Source organism: Camelus bactrianus, chromosome 29 (assembly GCF_048773025.1).
Source record: "Camelus bactrianus isolate YW-2024 breed Bactrian camel chromosome 29, ASM4877302v1, whole genome shotgun sequence".
In the NCBI taxonomy this organism is placed as follows: domain Eukaryota; kingdom Metazoa; phylum Chordata; class Mammalia; order Artiodactyla; family Camelidae; genus Camelus; species Camelus bactrianus.
In genome coordinates, this window is record NC_133567.1 from 14,171,966 (window position 1) to 14,195,103 (window position 23,138).

The following is a 23,138-nucleotide window of genomic DNA, read 5'->3' on the forward strand; positions in this document are numbered from 1 at the left end:
TCTTAAATTTCTCAGTTTGTATATAAAGGGAAAAATATCTTAAATAAATGGTTGTTCTTCTAGATCTTTATAAATGATTTACTCTTTCATAATGACTAGTGTTTATACTGAGATATTGCCAATTAACTTTTCCAAGCATTTTACCTACATTAACTTATTTCATGCTCAGCACAACTCTCTAAGGTATGTGCTTTTAATATCCCCCTTTAACAGAGAGTTTAGGTACATCTCTCGTTCAGGATCACACAGCTAAGAAACAGCTGGACTTGGAAATGCCTCAGGCAGCCTGACTGCATGGCCTGAGCACTTATTTTCATTGTGCTTCTGGTGTCCCCTGTCTCCCAACCTTTAAATGTGCTTGCCTTTGAATGTTACATCACAAATACCCACCCAGCAATCTTTCAAGTTAAAGTCCCAGAGGAAAAATTATCTTTTCTCTGATTTTTATTTCAGAGACAGTATAGCTTCATGATAGGAACACAGAATCAGGAGGAGACTGGTGAGTTCACATCTCAGCAGTGTGACCCTAAACAAGTTACTCCATCTGGAAGTGTCATGATTTCTTTCATAAAACAAGGGTGTTGGTAATAACAGTACCCACCACATATGGTTGCTTTGAGGGTCAGGTGAGATGATACACAGCATTTGGAGCAGTGCCTGACACAGAGTAAATACTTCATAAGCCTTTTTCTTTTTATTCTTATTTCATCTACTCATATCAAAATGTCTGCAATGGTTTAAAAACACACAATGACAGTGATTTTTCTTTTTTTAATTGTAGTTGATTCACAATGTTGTGTTAATTTCAGATGTATAGCAAAGTGATTCAGTTTTATATATTTATTCTTTTTCAGATGCTTTTCTATTATAGGTTATTATAAGATATTGGAATTAGTTCCCTGTGCTATAGAGTAGGTCCTTATTGTTTATCTGTTGTATGTATAGTAGTTTGTATCTACTGATCCCAAGCTCCTAATTACCCCTTCCCCACCTTTCCCCCTTTGGTAACCATAAATTTGTTTTCTGTGTCTGCAAGTCTTTTTCTGTTTTGTAAGTAAGTTCATTTGTTTTTTTTGTTTTTTTTTAGATTCCTTGTATAAGTGATATCATACGATATTTGTCTTTCTCTGTCTGACTTATTTCACTTAATATGATAATGTCTAGGCCCATCCAACAGTGATTTATTTTGACTAGCAGAAAGTTGGTGCTCTGTTGATGTTTAGTGATTTGAATTGGAGGCAAACATCAAGATAAGAAAAAGTGCTGTAATATTTAATCAGTTTTCTCTAAATGTGAGGTTTTTATTGTGGTACATACATTTCAGGATTTGTTTGGCTGATGAGGTCCAGAAGTGCCTGGAAGCTTCAGCTTGTAATAGGCTGCCAATTAGTAACATCTGTAAAATTCCACGATATGAAACTGGTATGATATGAAAACTGCAGTGTTTTAGGACCCCCCTTTACCTCCAGTAAATCAGTTTTCTTAAACTCACTGCAGTAGTACATCTACTGAAGTAGGTACTCTGCATGCACAATATTGCCCAGCCCTGCGCCACCACAGGAAAATACATTCCTGTTGCCATTTTAAGAGATGTGGAAACATCCACCCACTCAACTGAGAGGAGTCAGAGTCAGCATTAAGGTTCAAGTTGTTTTATTGCAAAGCACACACTCTATGGCCCATGCTAGCCATAGTTACAAACCATTAAACAAAAAACAGATTGAAGGAGTGAAAAAAGGCAGAAAAATGTTGTTTCAGTGTTTCTTCCATGAGTTAGAGGGAAATCATTTAACTTCTCTAGGACACAGGGTCCAAAGTTGGAGGACTATGAGGACTGTGAAAAGACCATTTGTTCCCATGATCAGGACACCCCTGGCTATTGCTCCTGTATTGTGAATTTCCAGCCTCTCTATTTAAAGGAAAACAAAGGCCAAAGATCCTTCTCTTCATATCAAAGATTAAGGCACATACAGCATAGCTTCTAAGCTGTCTGTTCTGTTGGACCACAAAGGTCAAAACGCCTTTTTTTCATATTACATACTGTCCTTCAGCATTCTGCCTCTTTATGTGAGTATGAGTATGTTTGTTTGAGGATGTCTGTGATAGCAGGAGGGGGAGGCCACCAGTGTGTCCATCTCTGGAGCAGAGATGAATCCAGTGTTGGGGAGCCCAGAAGTCCTGTACGAAAAGGGCAGATGGCACCTCAGTTGTATCTTGTAGACATAATGTCCAGTGGGAAGAAGTAAAAAAGAGAATGAGCGAACAAGAGACACTGAGTAGCAACACACCTAAATAAGAACGTACCCAAAACAACACGGTCGACAAAATGCAAGGAGACCTACATGGCTGAAGACATTCATTAGAGAGGGTGTTTCTGGGGGTAGTGAGGGAATAAACATGAGGACCGGGGTGAAAGGGAAAATAAAACAAGAGAAGGACCTTAAAGAGATCCATGATGAGGTGTTTGATTGATTCAGACTTTGTACTGGACATCCATATGTGATGGAGATGTCACTGCAAATCTCAAAAACCTAATGCAATAAAAGGCTTACACAATAATCCCTGGGGTGAGTACAGATTTTACATTTATTATGATCACTGGCAAACAAAAAACAGAAACAACATACACTCTACATAGTAAAAGTCATACATAAGGGTTATAAATTTAAAGTGACATCAGGTCTGCTAGAAGCAGTGGGAACAGCAGGGGGATTTATTCTGGTCAGAACACAGCACACAGGGTTCCACTCACAGGTTCTTCCAACACACACAAGTATACCAAGTGGTAGGACATAATACAATACTTTATTGTGTAATGCATTTACCTACCATATAAATGTTAAGCAGGGATCCAGTACTGACATTTGTATTCTAGCTTAATAGTTACATGTATTACTCCTTATCGTTAAAACTGTGTGTTTTAGTAAATTAGTTTTCTGCCCATTCAAATAATGAGAGGTAAATTCCAACCTGAACTTCAATCAGCAAGGATACTCCGTGTACATAGTGACTGGCAGAAAATAAGAAGAGAGAGAGAGTCTATGTTTTATACAGAATGCAGGGACCATGATTTTACATGTAGTGAAATCAGAATTGTATGTCTGCTTTTTCCTCCCTCTTTCCAAATTGAAACTTAGACGCAGTAAGTCAGGCCACACACCCCCAGTGGGTGCCCCATTGCAGGCGTGGACAACCCATGCTAAGGGCACTGTGTTTTCACCTTTACTGCTCTCAGTACAGAATTCCACTTGCTATTCCTCTGTTCTAACTGCTGTTTCTTAAACCTGTCTTGAAAAGAACTATGGTAATCTTCATCTTCTGTCTCAGAGATGATCTCCATCTTCTGAATGATGAGTTTAATAAGTTCATGCTGTTTTTCCAGAAGAGAACTGAGATCCTTCAGCCTAGAATGACATACGTTTCATGAGTTTCTTTTCAATAATTCTTTCAGCCCTTGAGTGCAGAAAAGCTTATGTACTCAAAGTGTTCTATATTGAATTAACTGTGCTCAGGGTTCAGCCTCACAGTAGTCATAATCCTTCTAAAGAGTACTTATTTTGAAAGTTTAAGTGATTTTTCCCAAGTGATTTTTACACTGCTGGTTCATGGCTACTTAATTTTTGTTCCCATTTTAAAGATTAAAATGCTATTGCACAGAAAGTTTAAACAGCTTGCCCAGGTTCATGCAATTAGTTAACAGTTGAGTAGGTCTTTGAACACAGGTAAAGTAAGCCTAGAGCCCTCATGTGACCACTGTTCACTACATAGCTTCTCCAGAGACCCTCAAAGCTTCCAGAGCTTTGATGTATGAATTCAGACAGCTCATGAATGTAGTTTAGAATACTGATGGGCAAACGGATTTGTCAACAGCAGCAAATCAGTTGTTTGGTCTAAAAAAAGTCTCATGATTCTCAATATACCAGCAACACCAGTCAATTAAAGCATGACTTACTATATGAGATAAACATGAATATACAACATAAACTTATACTATCCATCATTATTTAAGAGTTTTAAGTTTCTCAAATACAGATAAAAGGGAAAATACATACCGGTATTTTTGCTTTATTATTTCGGTTTCCAAAGATGTATCAACATTTGGTATTTCTTGTCTTGCTTCTTGGGTGCAGAAGATATAATGAAATACACCACGCTGTGGGGTAAAAGATTAATGGTTATGCAAGTAGAACTCTATTCAGGAAGTATTTCTTTCTTTCCTTCTTTATTTTCTTTAATTGAAGTATAGTTGATTTTCAATGTTGTGTTAGTTTCTGGTGTACAGCAAAGTGATTCAGTTATATATGTGTGTGTATATATGTCAGATTCTTTTTCATTATAATTTTTTACAAGATACTGGATGTAGTCAGGAACTGTTTCTTGAACATGTGCCATTATTTAGCTACTGAGGCAGGCAAACCAGCACAAATATTCAAAGACACAGCCATGGCCCTCAAGGGGCTCACAGTTCCTTAAGAGAAATAAACATATGTAAAGAGCTATAAAATGAAGTCATAGTTGTTGGCATAGATGAAAGTACAAGATGGATAAATAATGCAGAAGAAGGAGTGAATTGGAGTGGAAGATTGTTAGGAAAATATGCAAGTGAACCATGTATATTTTCTCATGAAAAATGTCACTCATAAGTGGTGGCATTCTGTGCAGGATTTGTTGTTATTTCTCTAAAACAGCTATGCACCATTATCCAACACAACTGAATTTCACATTCTAAATGTGAAATTTCTAAAGTGCTATTTTAATATGTATTTTTAAATTTAGTGTCTTTGAAACCACTGGTGCACTGGAGAGGGCCAAGGGCAGGTGTGAAGTGGCTAGGAATGAAGTAATTCTAGGAGTCCCAATGAGAGAAGATGGCCACTCACACAGGCCACCCAGGAAGCCAAATGGACCACATGTGGGACCAATTGGGTGTGCGGGGTGAGAAGAAGGAAAGGAGATGGCAAGGATGACATCCTGCAAAGGCACATGAATGGTGTGGACATTCACTGAAATAAGAAAGTCTGGAGAAGGATGGGGCTTCTTCACTCTCCCTGCAGGGGTGTCAGGAGGAGGTGAGACACAGGAGGAGTGGGGAGCATGAGTCTGTTTTGAACATGCAGAATTTGAAGTGACTTGAAGATATACTAGGGAAGATGTCACACAGGCAGTTGGATAGAGGGGCTTGGAACTCAATGAGCTCTAGGCCAAAGCATCAGCTGCTGAACCTTCTACATTTCAGCAGTGACTGTGCACACGAAATGTGTGAGATTTCAGATGAATGAAATCAGGCAGGGAGGTAGGGTAGAGTAGAATAAAGCCTAGGCTGCTACTTAAATTGACTTTATCATTTATGACTACACAATGGAAACTTAACTTATGAAGAACTCAGAAAGAATATTCATAGATGCAGGTGGAGCCCAGGCGTGGGCACACTAGCATCCAGTACTTTGGACTCTTAGGATAGTCCCTTTTCCATTATATCACGATGGCCTTGCTTAGTCTCTGCCAGTTTGTATGTTTTCTATAATACACACTTCCCCTGTGTGTGTGTGTGTGTACCTGTGTAAATGTACATGTGTGTTCTATATATGCACACCCATATCTGCACATATATGTGACATGTGACTAGGAAAAACAAATGAGGTGCACCTGCACTGTAAGAAAAAGTACTTAGAGGATATGGCTGGCCCACCCACCCAACTGCTCTCACAGAGGTGTGGTGCATCCTTAACACAGAGGCTGCGGACCAGCCACCTGGAAGACGGGAGCAAACATCTCCCTCCTTATCGCCCATAAACAGGCGCCCTTACAGATAACATGATGAGTGAATGTCTAGCACTATCGCAGTATTTACGTTATTTGTCACGTGTACTTACTAAGAGTCCTCCACCATATCTGGGTCTGTTGGGGTACACGACGATAGATTTCTGATCGACTTTGTGTAGGAACCAGAGTGGCAGCTTCTTCTCTAAGCTGGTATGAAGTTCCACCTAGAGTGCATTTTGGGTTAATTGAAAGGAATCATTAATAAGCACCTGGAATCCTTTGTCGTTAGCACAGCACACTGAAAACTGACTCCCGTGTCCTGGTTTGTGCACAAGCTGGGCTGGCCCGGTTTCCTTCACCCCAAGCTCACAGTCATCAGCCCCTACATCTCCCCCCATCACAGGGGCAGCCATCTGCTGTCAGGGGCCAGCTGGTTAAAGGAGAAACTCAACTCAAGTCAGCAGATGTTTACTGCTGAGGGACTGTGGCCAACACTGGGCACGGAAAGAAGAAAAGACTTAATCCGTGTTCCTGGGGCATTACACTGCAAAATGTGTGCACCCGGGAAGTGTGGCTGGAACAATGCACACTTGTGACAGGACAAAGGCAGGAGGGCTTAAATGGAGAAATACAAAAGCAAGTAGGGAAAGAATTAGCACTAGCACACCTAAGAGGACTTTATAAACCTTTCATGCTGTGCTAGCAAGTGCAAAAATGCTTATCCATGACCCGCCTTGAGTGTAATTTCTGTTTTCAGAGATAAAATCATCTTGTGTGATGTTTTTACCTTGGCTTTATATTTAGTTTAATTCTCGCAGTTCAACTTTTTTTATTTGTATTTGCCAAATTTATCTTTGATTCTTTTTTTAATAGCCCTTTGTGTCTGTTCAGCTACATTTAATATCATTACTGTATAAGTGAATTTTTGCTTTCTAATCTAAGACCATATGCTTTTTTAATATATGGTCATCTAAGTGGTTGACGTTCATAAATGGTTTGGTGGTAAGAACTTCCTTGACCACACTGTTTGAAATTGGAGCTCCCTCTCCCACATAACACATTCCCTATCTTGCTTGCCTGGTTTTTTATAGCACTTATCGCCACTTAACATACTGTATATTAGTTTGTTTCAAGAAAAGCTATGTTTTCTTCAATCTTATTAATAATTCCAACTAGATGTTTTGAGTAACGTAATAAATAATTTTCAGGGTTCTCCTTTTCCCCTGGGTCTTGAGGGTAATTTTCCCTTCCCTTGCCATACGCATTTTTTAGAGGTCATATTGACTTACTCCAACTTGATTGAGAAAGATTTATTCAAGCCTAGTGTTTGACAACAGATAAAGCACGTGGAGTTTCTTAACTTTATTCATTCTCTACATAGGAGCTGCCAGATTTCCTTTCTCAAATATGGTCCTGGGGAGGATGGCAGGCAGAGCCCCAAGACCAATTTTGGTGGATCCAATGGGACCCACCCAGTATGGATCTTCTGGGCTAAGGGAGCATCTTCAGCTCCTCTAACTGGTGGGTTTTCTGTGTTAAGGGTTAAGATGTACTCCATGGGTTTCCTTTTGTAATTTGCAGCATGTAGGCTAAAGTTTATAGAGTGTCTACAGGTGCCAGACTGTGCTGGAAAGTGGGGATACCAGTGTTAAAAACTAAATAGCTCCAAGCCCCTCAATATACGCACAACTATTGCCTTTGAGGACTGATACTTCACTGAGTGAAAACATCTCCCAGCACATACTGTCCCAGGGACCATTCTGGCCCCACATGTGTTTGAGATGATTTTGTGTGCAATGCACTCCTGCCCATTTATTACGCCCCTTGTTATGATGTGGGCTCAGAATTTGTAGGCCTCCGCCTGAAGGCTCTAGAGAATAAGCCATGGGCTAAACTGATAAAGCTGTGAGGGGTGTCACATAGCTGGCTGGATAAGAGATGGCCTATTTAATGTATCCAGTATGGACGGCTGGATAGCCAAAGACGGGTAAGGTCCTCAGAGGAGGACAACCTAAGACAGGCACAGCCGGCTGGATGACACGTGGCCTACACTAATGTGTCCAGTGTGGACGGCTGGATAGCCAAAGACGGGTAAGATCCTCAGAGGAGGACAACCTAAGACAGGCACAGCCGGCTGGATGAGACGTGGCCTACACTAATGTGTCCAGTGTGGACGGCTGGATAGCCAAAGACGGGTAAGATCCTCAGAGGAGGACAACCTAAGACAGGCACAGCCGGCTGGATGAGACGTGGCCTAAAGTGTCCAGTGTGGAAGGCTGGATAGCCAAAGACGGGTAAGATCCTCAGAGGAGGACAACCTAAGACAGGCACAGCCGGCTGGATGAGACGTGGCCTAAAGTGTCCAGTGTGGACGGCTGGATAGCCAAAGACGGGTAAGATCCTCAGAGGAGGACAACCTAAGACAGGCACAGCCGGCTGGATGAGACGTGGCCTAAAGTGTCCAGTGTGGAAGGCTGGATAGCCAAAGACGGGTAAGGTCCTCAGAGGACAACCTAAGACAGGCACAGCCGGCTGGATGACACGTGGCCTACACTAATGTGTCCAGTGTGGACGGCTGGATAGCCAAAGACGGGTAAGGTCCTCAGAGGAGGACAACCTAAGACAGGCACAGCCGGCTGGATGACACGTGGCCTACACTAATGTGTCCAGTGTGGACGGCTGGATAGCCAAAGACGGGTAAGATCCTCAGAGGAGGACAACCTAAGACAGGCACAGCCGGCTGGATGAGACGTGGCCTAAAGTGTCCAGTGTGGAAGGCTGGATAGCCAAAGACGGGTAAGGTCCTCAGAGGAGGACAACCTAAGACAGGCACAGCCGGCTGGATGAGACATGGCCTAAAGTGTCCAGTGTGGAAGGCTGGATAGCCAAAGACGGGTAAGATCCTCAGAGGAGGACAACCTAAGACAGGCACAGCCGGCTGGATGAGACGTGGCCTAAAGTGTCCAGTGTGGAAGGCTGGATAGCCAAAGACGGGTAAGGTCCTCAGAGGAGGACAACCTAAGACAGGCACAGCCGGCTGGATGAGACGTGGCCTAAAGTGTCCAGTGTGGAAGGCTGGATAGCCAAAGACGGGTAAGGTCCTCAGAGGAGGACAACCTAAGACAGGCACAGCCGGCTGGATGAGACGTGGCCTACACTAATGTGTCCAGTGTGGACGGCTGGATAGCCAAAGACGGGTAAGATCCTCAGAGGAGGACAACCTAAGACAGGCACAGCTGGCTGGATGAGACGTGGCCTAAAGTGTCCAGTGTGGATGGCTGGATAGCCAAAGACGGGTAAGGTCCTCAGAGGAGGACAACCTAAGACAGGCACAGCCGGCTGGATGACACGTGGCCTACACTAATGTGTCCAGTGTGGACGGCTGGATAGCCAAAGACGGGTAAGATCCTCAGAGGAGGACAACCTAAGACAGGCACAGCCGGCTGGATGAGACGTGGCCTACACTAATGTGTCCAGTGTGGACGGCTGGATAGCCAAAGACGGGTAAGGTCCTCAGAGGAGGACAACCTAAGACAGGCACAGCAAGCCAGATAAACGGATGGCCTACTTAATTAAGTTTCATGATGAACTTTAAAACAATCTGTCCTTGATCTTGTAACGTCTTGTGCTTACTCCAGGATCCTAGGAACCTTAATAGCTTAAGATTAACATTGTTATAACTTAGATGGTATGTGAGGCATCGTGTATGTCGTATGTAAACCCTTTTACAAGAATCAATAGAGAAATGCTTTGCTTAACTCCTCACGGTGTTCATGTGTACATGGTATCGCGCCACTGACAGACTTCAGTTGTAAGTGTGATTTAGCGAGTTGTACGTGGATGGAGGGTTGCTTGAGAAACGAGCCAGAGGAAATAGAAGAATGGCTTCCTCATTTTCTAGTTGATATTGTCCTTGATCCAAAACAAGGGACAGGTAACACGGGGCTACTTGCTTTGCCTGCTTCTCTTGGAGACCTTTGTGCTGTTTTGATCAGATCTAATATAGGATTGTGCTTTTCAAATCAACTGCACTCACACTGTAGTTTAGCAGGCTTCCCCCAGACAGGTTGTCTAGTGCCCTTGCGTTGTGTACTGTTCTTTGTATTTGTTCCTCCTGGTATTTTCAAGAGTCATTAGTTATGAAATAATGCTGACCTGTCAGCCAAGAGATTAAACATCCCTTCTGCTCTCCTCGTCGTTGTCCACCTCCCTGGAGTCCTGCACTCCATCTTTGTTATGGTAATACCTGGGCATTAGCCCTTCCTTCCTCCAGTCTTTTCCCCAATAAACCAAGATAATAACATGTCATCTTAAAGGCCACTTTCCCTTTGTCCCCATTCTTTGGAAAGGCTGTTAATAATGTTCCACTCACCAGATAACTTGAAGCGCTTCATCATTTACTGTCTTTTCTTTCAAAGCTAAGGTTTTTCTTTGTTTGCTGTTTTTGAACAAAGCCCTTTCTCATCTGGAGCAGCCTTATCCCCCCTGGAAGGAGCCATCCTTCCAGCACCGGGAGCCCCATCACACCTCCTGATCCAGTTCCTGTGTTCTGCCTTCAGTCCTTGACTCCTGTTGGGTCCCTTCTTTCTGGACCAGCCTTGCTGCCCTTCTAAATTCCACCATCTTTCAAGGACAGGTCACATCCCAACTCTTCCGCATAGCATTTCCTTAATTATCTTTACATTTATTTTCTGTACCTGATATTTTAACCACTTAATGCATACTTTTTGTTCTTTAATATTCCAAGCTCTCTGTATGGTATACAGCTTAGTCACAGAGAACAGAGTTTAAGGATAATGGTTCTAAGTTGACCTTGATATTTGACACTCCTAATGTTTTAGTTAGTGTGCCAATTAGGCTTATTTTGCTTATTATAAAAGTCAAAGATCACACCCCTTTAAATCCCTCTGGGTTCTCATGCTAAGTTTTACTGTGCTGTGTACATACCGTGTACTGGAGCAAATTTTTAGAATAAATACATGCTAATGTATAGCTGGATAAATAACAGAAGAGAGTAGTATGACAAAGAAAAGCAGAAAGAAGAGTGAGGAGAAAGTTGTATCTTAGTAGGAATTTTTCTTCCTCTTGAACTGGCCAACTCACCATCAGATATTTCTGAAGCATTAAATATTCCCATTCCAATTTAAAATTTAAATGCAGTGCAAACAAGAGCATGGGAATAGCTTTTTGTGTAGCAGGGAACTACCTCACAAGATGCAATAGCCAAGGACTATCCAGAAACCTTTGACTCTAGCAAATTTTACATCAAATTGTCTAGAAGACAATTTCTAGGGAACAACATCTCTTGGATGCAGTTAACACTTTACTAGGTCTCTGTGGGAACTTTGTAATTCTGTGCTCAGTATAGCAAGCGCTCCTTTGAACAGTTTGCTGGGAGGAGACAGACTCTAGACAGCTAACCACCCAGATGGCCACATGTTGACAGAAAAAGAGGTTCCTGCAGCTTCCCAATTTCTCTGCTGAGATTGTTGCAGAAAATCTTTTTCATGATTTTTGATTCTCTGACCAGACCAGGTACACCTGAGAAAGTGCACGACCAGCCCAGTGCAGTGATTCCTCAGGACCAAGACAATGCCTGCATTAGGTAGCTGCGTTCTCAGAAATCCGCTCTTATACATGAGCACTCAGGATGGTGCTAATTTCAGGAAGTTTTAACTAAGTATAATACTTACCTGCATAGCAGTCCTCTTCAACAGTGCGTGCTTCTGGACCTCAGCAATGTCACCAACTGCCAAACCAATCTGAGGACCAACACAGCAGTGAATCACTACCAGTGTAAAGGCTCACCCAAAATGCACTTGTGGTCTCCCTGGCTACAGTTTGGAGGCAGGCATGAAATTTACTGGCCGTAACCTCAAAATGCTATGCTTACACACCTTACAGAAAAGTCCAAAGCCTATGTACCTTTGTCACGGTGCTGGTCACAACAGTGGGTCCAGTGATTGGAAGTATTTTCATGAGAAGTTAAGATACACAAATTAGTGAGCACTTCATCTTAAAATAAAAATATGATCTTTTTGGAGAGGACAGGGGTGATGTGGTATCAAATGTGATTGGTGCAGTCATGCAGTGTGGCTGCAAACTCCAGGAGCTGAGCACCTAAGGTGACCTCACAGCACGGAAGAGGTAAAACATTAAACTGAGGGAATGGAAGGAATCTGTAACTTTCATATGTTTGGGAGGGAAAGGTGCACTTTAAGGATGGGTGAGGTTCTGGGAGGAACTCCATGTAGGAATCCATGGCTCAGTAGAATTAGGTGAGGGGGCTTTCAACTCCATTCTACTGAATCCAAATTAAAGCAGCTTACATTCACTCACTCTCTATTTGTGAGATACTTAGTACTTGTCTATGCCGACCCAGCCTCGTGCACACTGCAGCCAGAGAGAAAAAGCCAGTCTCTGCTCTCAAGGAGCTCAAAGTCAAGCAAACGCCACTGGACAAGGGCTCTGTCTGCCCAAGTCACCAATGGATGCCCCAGTACTTAGAACAGTGTGGGACATGTGGTAGGTACACAGAATAGCTGCTGAATGAATGAACAGTGAAAGAGTATCTTCTCAGGTGTGCACACTAGCACTGAGAACCAGAGTCAGCAAGTAGGTTTTATTTGGCAGGATAATTTTTTTTTTAATTTTTAATTTGGGAAACATGAGATGGGCATTCTCTCTGGTTTATATCAGCCCCCATGAAAACCTACTGCCGCATAACTGCTGCTTTACACACTTAAACTGCTTGCCTGGCCTCTGGAGATATCTGAGCTTGTGAGTTACAGGATGCATCAGTTATTAATGTTTAACCATAGTTAACATTTATTAGATGCTTATCAGGTGCCAAGCGCTGTTTTAGGTGCTTCGTTTTAGCTCATTTCATCCTCACGACAGCCTAGGAAAGGTTCTATTATCTTTCTCTGATTTGCGTCCTCAAAACTATGAAAACACAAGGAAGGGGCACCTGATTCAGACTAGGGTGAGGGGGTGAGAGGAGCTGCTTAAGAAAGTGTTCCCAGGAGAGATGATTCTGGAGCCGAGCATTGAAAGTTTATAAAGAGTTAACCCAAGGTGGGAGGGCTTTCCATAAAAAAGATCAGCCTGTGCAGAGCCCAGGACACAGGAAGGAAGGCCTGGCACCCTTGATGAATGCTCACATCTGGGTAAATCCTGCTAACGGTGGGGAGTTGGGTAAGATCTGGGTAGGAGCCAGATCATGAGAACCCTTGTGTGTCATGATGATGGGTTTAGACTGGATTGAAGCCTTTGAAGAGTCATAAAAATTTTTTTTGGAAGAGCCAGTGATGGGCCCAGCTTTTCATTATCAAAACATCACTGTGGTGACAACCTGCGGGAAGGATTGGACAGGGAAGTGAGACGAGATAGAGAGACTCTTGGGTCCCCGGCAGCAGTGTGGATGAGGCGCCATGAGGGTGCAGGCCTGCGGAAGTGGCTGTGAGAGGCAGACAGTTCTTGGAAGAAGTGAGGAAGAGGGGCGGTGATCTGCAACATCTTCCAGTGATCTGAGGCAGGTGACTAGGAGATGCTACTGAGAGTCAGTAGCAGAATTTGAAGGGAAAACACTGTCAATCTCGGCTCTGTTGGCTTTGATTTCCCTCTGGGATATGCAGGTGGAGATGCACCTTGGGTGCTGGATTTGTGAGCTTGAGTCTGGCCCCAACCTGTACTTCTACCAGGCCAAATTCTCCTCTAGATAATTATCTCCCTGAGCATACACAATTCGGAGAAGGATGTGGACTTTATCTCATTTTTTATTATTCTTAGCGCCATCCTTTATTTTTCTAGGCCACAGAAAGAAAATTCTGAAGTTATATCAAATATGTGAATCGAAACATTAAGTAGTCTGTATTATTTATTTTTTTCTTTTGAGAAACACTGCCCAGCATGATCTCTGCTACACAGTCAGACGTGGGAAAATGTGTACTGAATGCGTGTCTGCACAACCAAGTAACTAAGGGAGACCCTGCACTACGGTGCTGGCGAAGACCTGGAGTTGGGATGTACTTCTGCCTGCATCCGCCAGGATGCTCATGGCTGGAGCAAGCTCTCTGGGGAAGGGAACGCTTGTGTCTGTGAGGGCATCCTGCCTCTTGACTGGCTTAGAGGTGGCAGCTGAATGTGGCAGATGCCCTCTGCATGAGCCACTCTTCCCCACTTGAATTTCTGGAGGGTCGGTGAGAAATTTGAGGGCAGAGATGAGGTCTTAATCCTTCACTCCATGTCTGCCTAACCTTTGACCCCCACCCCAACCCCAAAGCAGCACACACCATTATCATTATGACATCATGGTACATACTTCTTTGTTTACTACTCAGCTTCATGACTCGTTTATAATCATGTCAGGACTGGGTGTTGGTCTGTTTTGTTCACCACTGTTTCCCCAGGACCTGCATCAGTGTCCGGCATTTAGTAGACTCTTGATAAGTATTTGCCAAGTGAATGCATTTTGCCTCCCCTGACCTCTCACTGCCTGGCCTCCCCCTCCCCCCAGGCACCAAATAAATGTTAAATGAATGAGTGAGTTTTATGGTAGTCTCCTTTCCCCTTCACTAAGGAGGCTACAAACCCTTATTGGTATTAATGCCCCAAGTGATTAACACACAGAAAATACAAGGATAAATTACTTACAAGTAAATTCATGAGGACAATTGGGACGAAAATGGTGAAAAAAATAAGTTGCACAAAGGATAGAATTGGATATGCCAGTTTATTTCTCAAAAACGGTTCTAGGAAGGCATCACGATAGCTGATATCTCCTAGCATCATGCTGAAGGTCTGCATTACAGAAAGCAGCGGAGAGCTGAAAGCATCCTGAGAAAAGACAGTCAGGTAAAAGTGAAATGCAAAATGTGTATAATGAAGAAATGTTTCCTGGAGAGGGAAATGATAAAAATCCTTTTTAAAATATATTTTTTAAGACAAAAGTCTATAGCTACTGAAATACAGTAGTATGAACTGCTAATAAACTGGTAAAGTTATCAAAAAGAACTTTTCTGCACATGTAACAAATCATCAGGCACTAGACATAAACAGTGGAAAAAGTCCTTGAGTAAGACTAGACTTTTTTCTGTAATAGAAATCATATAAATGCTATTATATAAGATAAAATATTCAAATAGTTATGTTATTATGAATTTTCTATACCATTAAGATTTCTGTGTAACTATATTTCCCAGTATTTATAGCAACAAAATCAACTACTCATGCAAATGCCTCACCTGTACACTCAGGAGGACATAAAAGCTGAGTCCAAAAGCCACAAAAAGGAAGGCAAACACGACTGTAGATTTCAACAGAGTTTTCATGATTACCTCCAACATCACGATAAAAATGCCACATTTTTCAAATCTAGGAACATTTTAAAAATTAAAATATTTATTCACTTTTCTCTTCAAATTGTCTCACTCAGTGTCAGTATTTATCATGCACAAGGTAATAAACATGAGACAATTACTTTCTCAGTTACTTTCAGAAAGAGGCATGAGAATTCATGAGTAGTCAAGTCTTTATTTTCAAGCTGGTTGTCAAATTGCTGTTTCTTTTTTTTTTTTTTTTCCTTTATATGGAGGTTATCTTTAATGGTTTTACCACTTGACCATTAGACATTACTTCAACTGAAATAGGAGAGGGAAAATCCTAGCTTCCCAATGTCAAAGCTAACGCTACCAAAGGCTTGATGAAGGGTGTCGAGTGAGGTTGTGTGACGCATCAGGGGAGGATGGATTTGATAAGCTCATTTGATGAAGCTCATGATGAGCTTCAATAGAAAGCATCTATTCCAGGGCACAGTCTCTGATTTACATGGCCCTCCCCAGTGCTTTCTGAGGTTTCTCCTTTGCCCCCCAGCCACGGACATTGTGAAATGTTTAGGTAGATAATAGGTGTGTCACTGCCACAAACCTGTGCTTTTCCTTTGGCAAAGACAATTTGTTAAATGGAGGAAATCACATGATTTTAAAGCTGAAAATGAACTTCAGAGTTCTCAGAAACTAAGTTCCCAGATATGCCTATTAACTCACTAAGGTCACAAAGCCAAGGGAGTGGCAGTGCCTGAACCCATCTTGAAGCCTCTTGCCCTCCAAGCCACCACACTTCCCACCATCCCAGGTCCTTTCCTAGGGGCTGGGCACATCGCTGCAGTGTAGTGCTCATGATGCAGCATTGCAGACCGCATTGGGGGAGAAGATGGCCCTGGGAGATGGGAAGACCTCGGTAAGTTGCCTACATCTTGACTTACGAGCTGAGATCTTTAGCCAGTTAATCAACTCAGGGCTTCAGCTTCTTTTGTACACCACAAGGAATAATATTTAGCCCTTACAATTGTAAAGATTATGCAAAATAACATTTCACTCGAGTTAGCGATTGCAGGAGGTAGTGGAGCTTAGTCCTTTTTACCCCCTCTAGGATTAGATTCTTCGGACTTTCTTTTTCTCTTGTGTCATTTTTCTTTCCATCACTGTCACTTCATTTTGAGGCCTTTATTCTGAAGTACATGCTTACCAAACTACTTGGTAAAACAAGAGCAGCCTGTGCTTTTTTTCCCACTTACTCTCAACACTTAATCTAGATTTGTCTAGACAAGTGGCCCTTGACCCACGGTGATTTTGTGGCCCAGGGGATATTTGGCAATATCGGTGGACATATTTTTTGTTGTCACCACTGGTATCTCATGGGTAGAGGTCAGAGATGCTGCTGAACATTCTACACTGCACAGGACAGCCTCCAACAACACACAATTCTCTGACCCCAAATTTCCACAGTGCCAAGGTTGAGAAACCCTGGTCTACACTTTGAACCACAAACCTCCCTCCCCTTTTCCTTAATAGACTATAAAAGATATCTCCAGTCTAAAACAATTGGAAAAGAAATAAGCCACTTAAAAATTTATGGTACTTTTATTAATTATTGTTTTGATATTAAACCTGCCTAAAGGATGTAGAAGCCATTCAAGCTGGTTTTACCTCTGAAGATAGAATAAGAAGTTGATCCAGTAGAAGTGTACAGCAATGGCTCCACATTGCCACTGCACATAGGCTGGTATATCAATGAACAGGGGTGACACAAAAATGATGCTTGTTGTGTAGATAACCCATTCAAGTGCATTCTTATTATCCAAGAAGTAATTCATTTTCTGGGTTGAAAAGAATGAAGAATTACCACATGTAAAGACAGAAACCTGGTATCTTATAGACGGTTTTATATAGATGCAGCCAGTAACAATAGTTGTCTGGCATTGCAGCTGGAGAGAGGTTTAGGATGAAGGAGCCAGCTCCTGTCATCCTGGACTTAACTCAGAGCTTTGGGCACAGATCAGTCTTAGGATGCCCCAGCCTCTTCTGTGCACCTGGCACTTTGGGTGTCTGATGCCTAAAGAAATTCTACAAGTTTCTGGGCTTTCTCCAGAGTTCACTCCATCTTAACTCCTGGGGGGCTGCAAAATTGGTTCAGTAATTCCCCTCTGCCTATATAAGGACATGCAGGTGAACTTCTCAGGATATAAATGAACTAAAGCTGTATCTATGGAGATTTGGGAACCTGTGCTAAGACCTTAATCACCATGATGATTTGGTGTCATTTCCTAGTCTTAAATATTTCATGTTTTGGACATCAACTTTCCTGTAGAGTAAACCACTTAAATCTCAGTAAGAAAATGGTGAGACTAAGTCCAATAGAGAAATAATATAACTTCATAGTTCAACATAGACTATAATCTGTACCTCTCATCTTTAAAAAATAAAAATAATGACAAGAGAGATTAAATACTATGCCTTGAATCATTTAAGGTACAATAGAACAATGTAGTTGAACTCCCAGAATTGTGACAATTTACTAACAGTATATATAGATGTATAAGTACTTGCAGTGTCTAATATGAAACAAGTGCAAAACACTGTCATATCATCAACATTCTCTAATGCAAATATCCTTGTGTTCAAATCATGTAAGAACGTAAGCAAGGTGTTGTGTAAAAGGTATATAACTTATCAAAAATAATATTCACAGAAAATATACCAAAAAGTGAATAATAAAAGACTTCAAACCTCCACACTGAGAAGTAAAGGATTGATGCCATTTATCGACCAAGACAAGTACCTGCAGATAATTTAAATAATTCTGGGGTCTGATCTGAACTTGCTTCACGCATTTAAAAACACGGAGTATAAAGAAAAATTGTGCTGTAAAAAGTTTCCCACCTTTATTATAACAGGAAATTTTATCCAATAAAAAAAAAACATTCTTGTTAGGAAAAGAATTCAAAGAAAGACCCATTTGAAATAGAGTCTTGGGCCAACTATGGTCTTTATCAACAGTTACATTCAAAATTATCAAATTTAAAACCTAACAATTGTGTTACCAAAATATTAAACCAATATCAGGGAAAACACAGCAAAGTAATAAGTTCATCTGTAGCTAGGCAGACCCACATGGACTAGTAGAACTGGAACATCTTTGCTTCAGGTGAGTTAGGCAATTAATTTATGTCCTGCATATTAAAATCGTTGCAACTTTAGATATATAAAATGTATCATGTACCTGCTGAAAAATTTGAGCCACTTCTTTGCAATATCCAAATATACTTGATATTAAAACCAAAATCATGCAAACTTTTATAGTATATGAATTCTGAAACAAAAAAGTGAAAGACAAACAGTTATGAGGGATATAAAATAGAACAACATTTAGTCTTCATTATAATCTCCACTATTAAATATTTCTATTGTTTTTCTTCTTCACTGCAAGTACTGTTCATTTTGGCTTTACACAGAAAATGACTGTGATGTCAAGATGACACATACTCATTTCATAATGTCCTTATTAAGAGAGGTTCAAAACCTGCCAATTGAATTCTAAAGAAATAAGAATCTGTAGACCTATGTAATTTTTTTTTTCTGTGGTAAAATAAATATAACATAAAATTTACCATTTAAAAATTTTACATTTTATACGTGCATTTACATTTTAAAATCTTCAATTCTATGGCATAAAGTATATTCACAATGTTATGCAGCCATCACTACTGTCTAGTTCTGTAACTTTTTCATCACCCCCAAATGGAAGCCTGGTCCCCACTGAGCATTACTTCCCTCTCCCCACAACTCTGGCAGCCAGAAATCTACTTTCTTGTCAACCTATTTTAAAGTTTTATCCTTCAGCATTCAAGCTAGCTTCTCCTACATGTCAATTCAACTATACTTCAACTTTTAAAATATTTTTTTAAAAATCACCAAAATTGATGCAGAAATTCAATCGGTTATTAAATATTTGCAACAAAGAAAAAAATTTTATATTTGTTTACAAGCTCATTTATTGACTTATATATTAATATTCCCCTTCATTCCACAAAAGACTTTAGGAGAAATTGCTACCATACATGATTTCTATAGGCTATTTATAATAATCAAAGTCTCAATATTTCAGATTTATCATGAGGTTAATATTCTTAAGGGAAAAAAGCACTTTGATAATTCTTTATTTTAAAAAGTTGAAATATAAAAACCAATTGAAAATACCTTGGTGTCTAATATTTCTGAATGATCGCTAGTTTCATTGATGATGCCAGTTGAGTTGAAAGCCATACCTGGTCTTATATTGACAACTAGAAAGGTCATAGGCAAGAGCCCAAGGCAGTAAGATCCTAGGTTCATAACATGGGCTCTAAATCCGTAAGCCAACCTATGAAAAATAAGCAAAGCATAATTAAGTAATTGTAATGAGAAATATTTACTCAAGGTACCTGCAGAAACAATAGTTATAACCTCTCTCAGAAATCTGTCTGTTAAATTCACTAAACTTTAAAATCAAGAAAATCTTGGAATTCACCTTTTTCTTTTCCAGAAAAGGAATGGCAGCTTCCCAAGAAATCATAACTTACTTAAAATCTCTCACCAATTAATGTAAGAGACTTTAGCTCATAGCTTCTGACTCCAGGAACACACTTGTCACTTCCCTGTCCACTAAACTACAGGGCCCAGGAATGCCTCCTCGTGTTTTATATAACAATTCCGCCACCCACCAAATACTTCATTTAATGCTAAAGATAAATAATAGCAACATTTTTAATACTAAATTTTGCCTTTGACAAGTTTCTTCTTCAAAGTCTAAAACATTAATTAGTAAAATATTAAATATTAAAATACCATTAAAGCATAATTATTTAAAGACTTTAAAATAAATTTAATGAGAGCATCATTAAAAAGAAGTACTTCTTAATACCCACCATTTCATAAGTAAATATTCTTTACACACAGGATGGTTGAGCAGCTCTGTGCGGTTATGTTGAACCATTACCTGAGAAATAAGAAAAGCTCAATAAAAGTACAACCTCATTAAACTACTAAGTATAAACTAAGCTTTTTGTTTGGACCCATCAGAGCTTATAACTTTATTTTGATACTATAAAATCAACACCTGTTTATTTTAGAAAATTTGAAAAATCAAAAATTATATCAAGAATGTGTATTTATTAAAACATAAGAGAGATAACCATTTTATACAGATGCAAATATTTGATTGTTCATCTCTTTCAATTTCTCACTAGTTGAGATAGCATAAGCTTTTTAAATCTTATACAAAGTTATAACTCAAAAGGACATTAAAGATAAATAATAACTACACCCTTGTTCTTTCCTTAAAGAATCTCAGGCTCATCTTTCTAGAAGGAGTTCAAATAGCAGAATACACACAATTCAGAGTTAAATTAGCCTATAGATTATAAATTTTCATGAGTTATTGGAAACTACCATTATCTATTTCAAAATTCATTTTTAATTATTCAAGAAATACATAGAGGAAGTGAAGTCAACAAGAAGTGGACTAGGAGGCCCCAGATCTTCCTTCACCCCATAGAGACAGAAGGCGTCAACATAACAGCAATACGAGGACCAACTGCCTTTGTGAGAAGTCTAGAAGCCAGTTAAGAGGTGCTTGCACCCCGGGTGAGCCTGTAGCCAAGAAGAACCACATCAAAGACAGTAAGAAAATTCATGGCATTTACTCGCTGTAACTTCTCCCCCAGCACAGAGCAGTGAGATCAAGAGAAAACTTCCAACTACTGGCTTCTCTGAGGAGGGAGAGAGTGGAACACATGTCCAATGTCCTCTAACTTTTTGGGGGGACTGCCTGAGGGGACTGATTTCTGTCTTGCCTGAATCTAAACCCTGACAGATCCAGAGAGGCTTTCAGACTTCTGTGCACAATAATTTCTTAGACCAGACTAGCCATCGCTCCAGAAGAACCCCACTCTGTTCTCTTAAAACTAAGGCAAGTTTTGCTATATTAAGACAGATGTTGTGAAGGCGCTGTTCAGTTGTGTACTGATAGGTCACTCACTGAGTGTGATGTATTTATTCAAATGAGCCTGTTTCATATATCATGTCACATCATAGCATAGATTATAAGTCTATAGCGTATAGAGTCCATTTCTTTTTAAAAGCTACAAAGATTTTATTTCTTCCTATTTTCATTCTGGTGGTAGAGATCATGCACTCTTTCTGATAGAAGTATGACCTATTCCATAAATTACAATGACGAAAACCCCACATACTTACACAAAAATTCTCTTAGTGTAACTGTGGTGTAGTTACTCTTAGGTCACTTAGCTATTGAATCTGAACTATAATAACAACTGAAAAGCCTAATATTCTCCAGCAGAGCTAAGATGCTTGCATACAGCAGAAGTGAGAGTCTGTTGCCATCGCCAGCCTATGGGCATAAAATCCACCTGACTTCTTTCACACTCCAAACACTTTAGATTTCACTTTAGGTGATGGTTGGTCCTATGGTCTGTACCAAAGGCTTTCATGTAGGGAAGTAAATTCATTTAAGGTGAATGAAAATTCTTAATTGGTCTAGACCAGTGCTGTCCGATGGAATTTTCTCCAGTGATGGAAACGTCCTCTATCTGTGCTGTTCAATATGAGAGCCACAAACCACATAGGCTCCTGAGTGCTTGAAATGTGGCTCTTGCAAATAAAAGAAATGGATTTCTAACTTTATTTAATTTTAATTAATTTTAATGTAAGAGGTCACCTGTGGCTCAGGTATCATATTAGACAGAGCAGATCTAGATCCTAGACCACAGCTTGCAAATCCAACCTTCAAGTATGTTTTCTTTTGCATGCACATGATTTTATGTATTGCCAATATTTACACGGGCCTGGGCTGCTGTTCCACATGGCAAAGCTTTGTTGAAATGTGTAGCTGCTGTCCTCTTAGAGCCCACTCATCTGGTACCTGTTTCTTCTGCAGTGTTTTGAGTTTGAGGCCCTCAGTTTAGACTAAAGTTGGTCATTTCCATGGCTTTCACTGCCTCATCTGCTAGAAATGTAAAAGCATTCTTAGGAATAAGAGCTGGTTTGGTGCAAGTCTCTTGGGAAATTTGGGTCCAAGCTGTGTGTTCAAGGCCTGTTTTCAGATTGAGTTCATGCTTCCAGAAGGATCTAAGAGCTTCTGAAAGGTCAGAGTTTAATGTGGAGCTCAGTGCTTGCTGGAACTTAGAAGTTACGACTGTACCATGTCACCCCCTGCATTTTCCTGTGGTTGGAAACTCTAGAACATGGATACTTACATTCAGGGGGTGGAGGTGGGGGCACGCACTGATGGTCAGCCTGTGTTGTCCATGGTATATGGGATTCTGGGTTGGGCAAGTTTTGCATGACTATTAATTAGGATTAAAGTGATCAACAGTGTGGGGCTTTAAGGGACCAAATGATAGCCATTGTAGAAAATGACTGCTTTCTTTATTAAAAAATAAAGAGGTAGGCTGCATGGCAGACACAGACATCAAACTGTAAATCTGGAATTCTTTCCAAGCTCCTTCCTGGAACAATTGTACCAAAAAATTACAGAACCTACAGAGAGACTACTTGGATAAGGAAAACACTCGACTTACATTGAGGGTTTTCAGAGGCTCGTATGTAATGTCCTGTATAGGTGTTACTTTTTTGGTGAATTCTAATGGACATTGAAGATACCTGAAATTATACTCAATCTGTAGGAGATAAAATTAAAAAAAAAAATTACAGTCTAGCGTAAGCCCCAAAAGTAGTTCTTCACAAATCAAATATGCAAGCTTATAATTCTGCTGAAAATTAAATGTTTCAAATAAAGTTGGGTCATTTCATTGGAAGAAAAGTAAATTAAGTTATTCTGTATTAGTTTCAAAAAATAAATGTCCTAGAAGGCTGTTTTTGATTGCTTTCTCAAAAGACCACTTAGATCTTTTAGAATTTCATTCTTCAGGCAATATGACCCAAGAAAATATAAAGACTAGAAACACTCCAAAGTAATGCTATTAGGAACAATTAAAATACTAGGAGAAAACTGAGATCTAAGGAAAAATTTCCTCA

The 23,138-nt window shown here is 40.4% G+C and overlaps 1 protein-coding gene across 1 annotated transcript in view; it reads right to left on the minus strand.

Moving 5' to 3' along the window:
• Positions 1-1,636: 1,636 nt before the first annotated feature.
• TRPA1 (transient receptor potential cation channel subfamily A member 1) overlaps positions 1,637-23,138 on the minus strand; it is a 50,721-nt gene continuing 29,219 nt past the window's right edge. Inside the window, exons 17-27 of the mRNA XM_010967140.3 lie at positions 22,682-22,780; positions 20,009-20,079; positions 19,302-19,464; positions 18,325-18,414; positions 16,752-16,921; positions 15,009-15,138; positions 14,419-14,601; positions 11,457-11,525; positions 5,874-5,987; positions 4,053-4,153; positions 1,637-3,404 (exon numbers count right to left, since the gene is read on the minus strand). Of these exons, the coding sequence (XP_010965442.1) occupies positions 3,200-3,404; positions 4,053-4,153; positions 5,874-5,987; positions 11,457-11,525; positions 14,419-14,601; positions 15,009-15,138; positions 16,752-16,921; positions 18,325-18,414; positions 19,302-19,464; positions 20,009-20,079; positions 22,682-22,780 (1,395 nt within the window). The 3' untranslated portion in view covers positions 1,637-3,199. The remainder of the gene's footprint in view (positions 3,405-4,052; positions 4,154-5,873; positions 5,988-11,456; positions 11,526-14,418; positions 14,602-15,008; positions 15,139-16,751; positions 16,922-18,324; positions 18,415-19,301; positions 19,465-20,008; positions 20,080-22,681; positions 22,781-23,138) is intronic.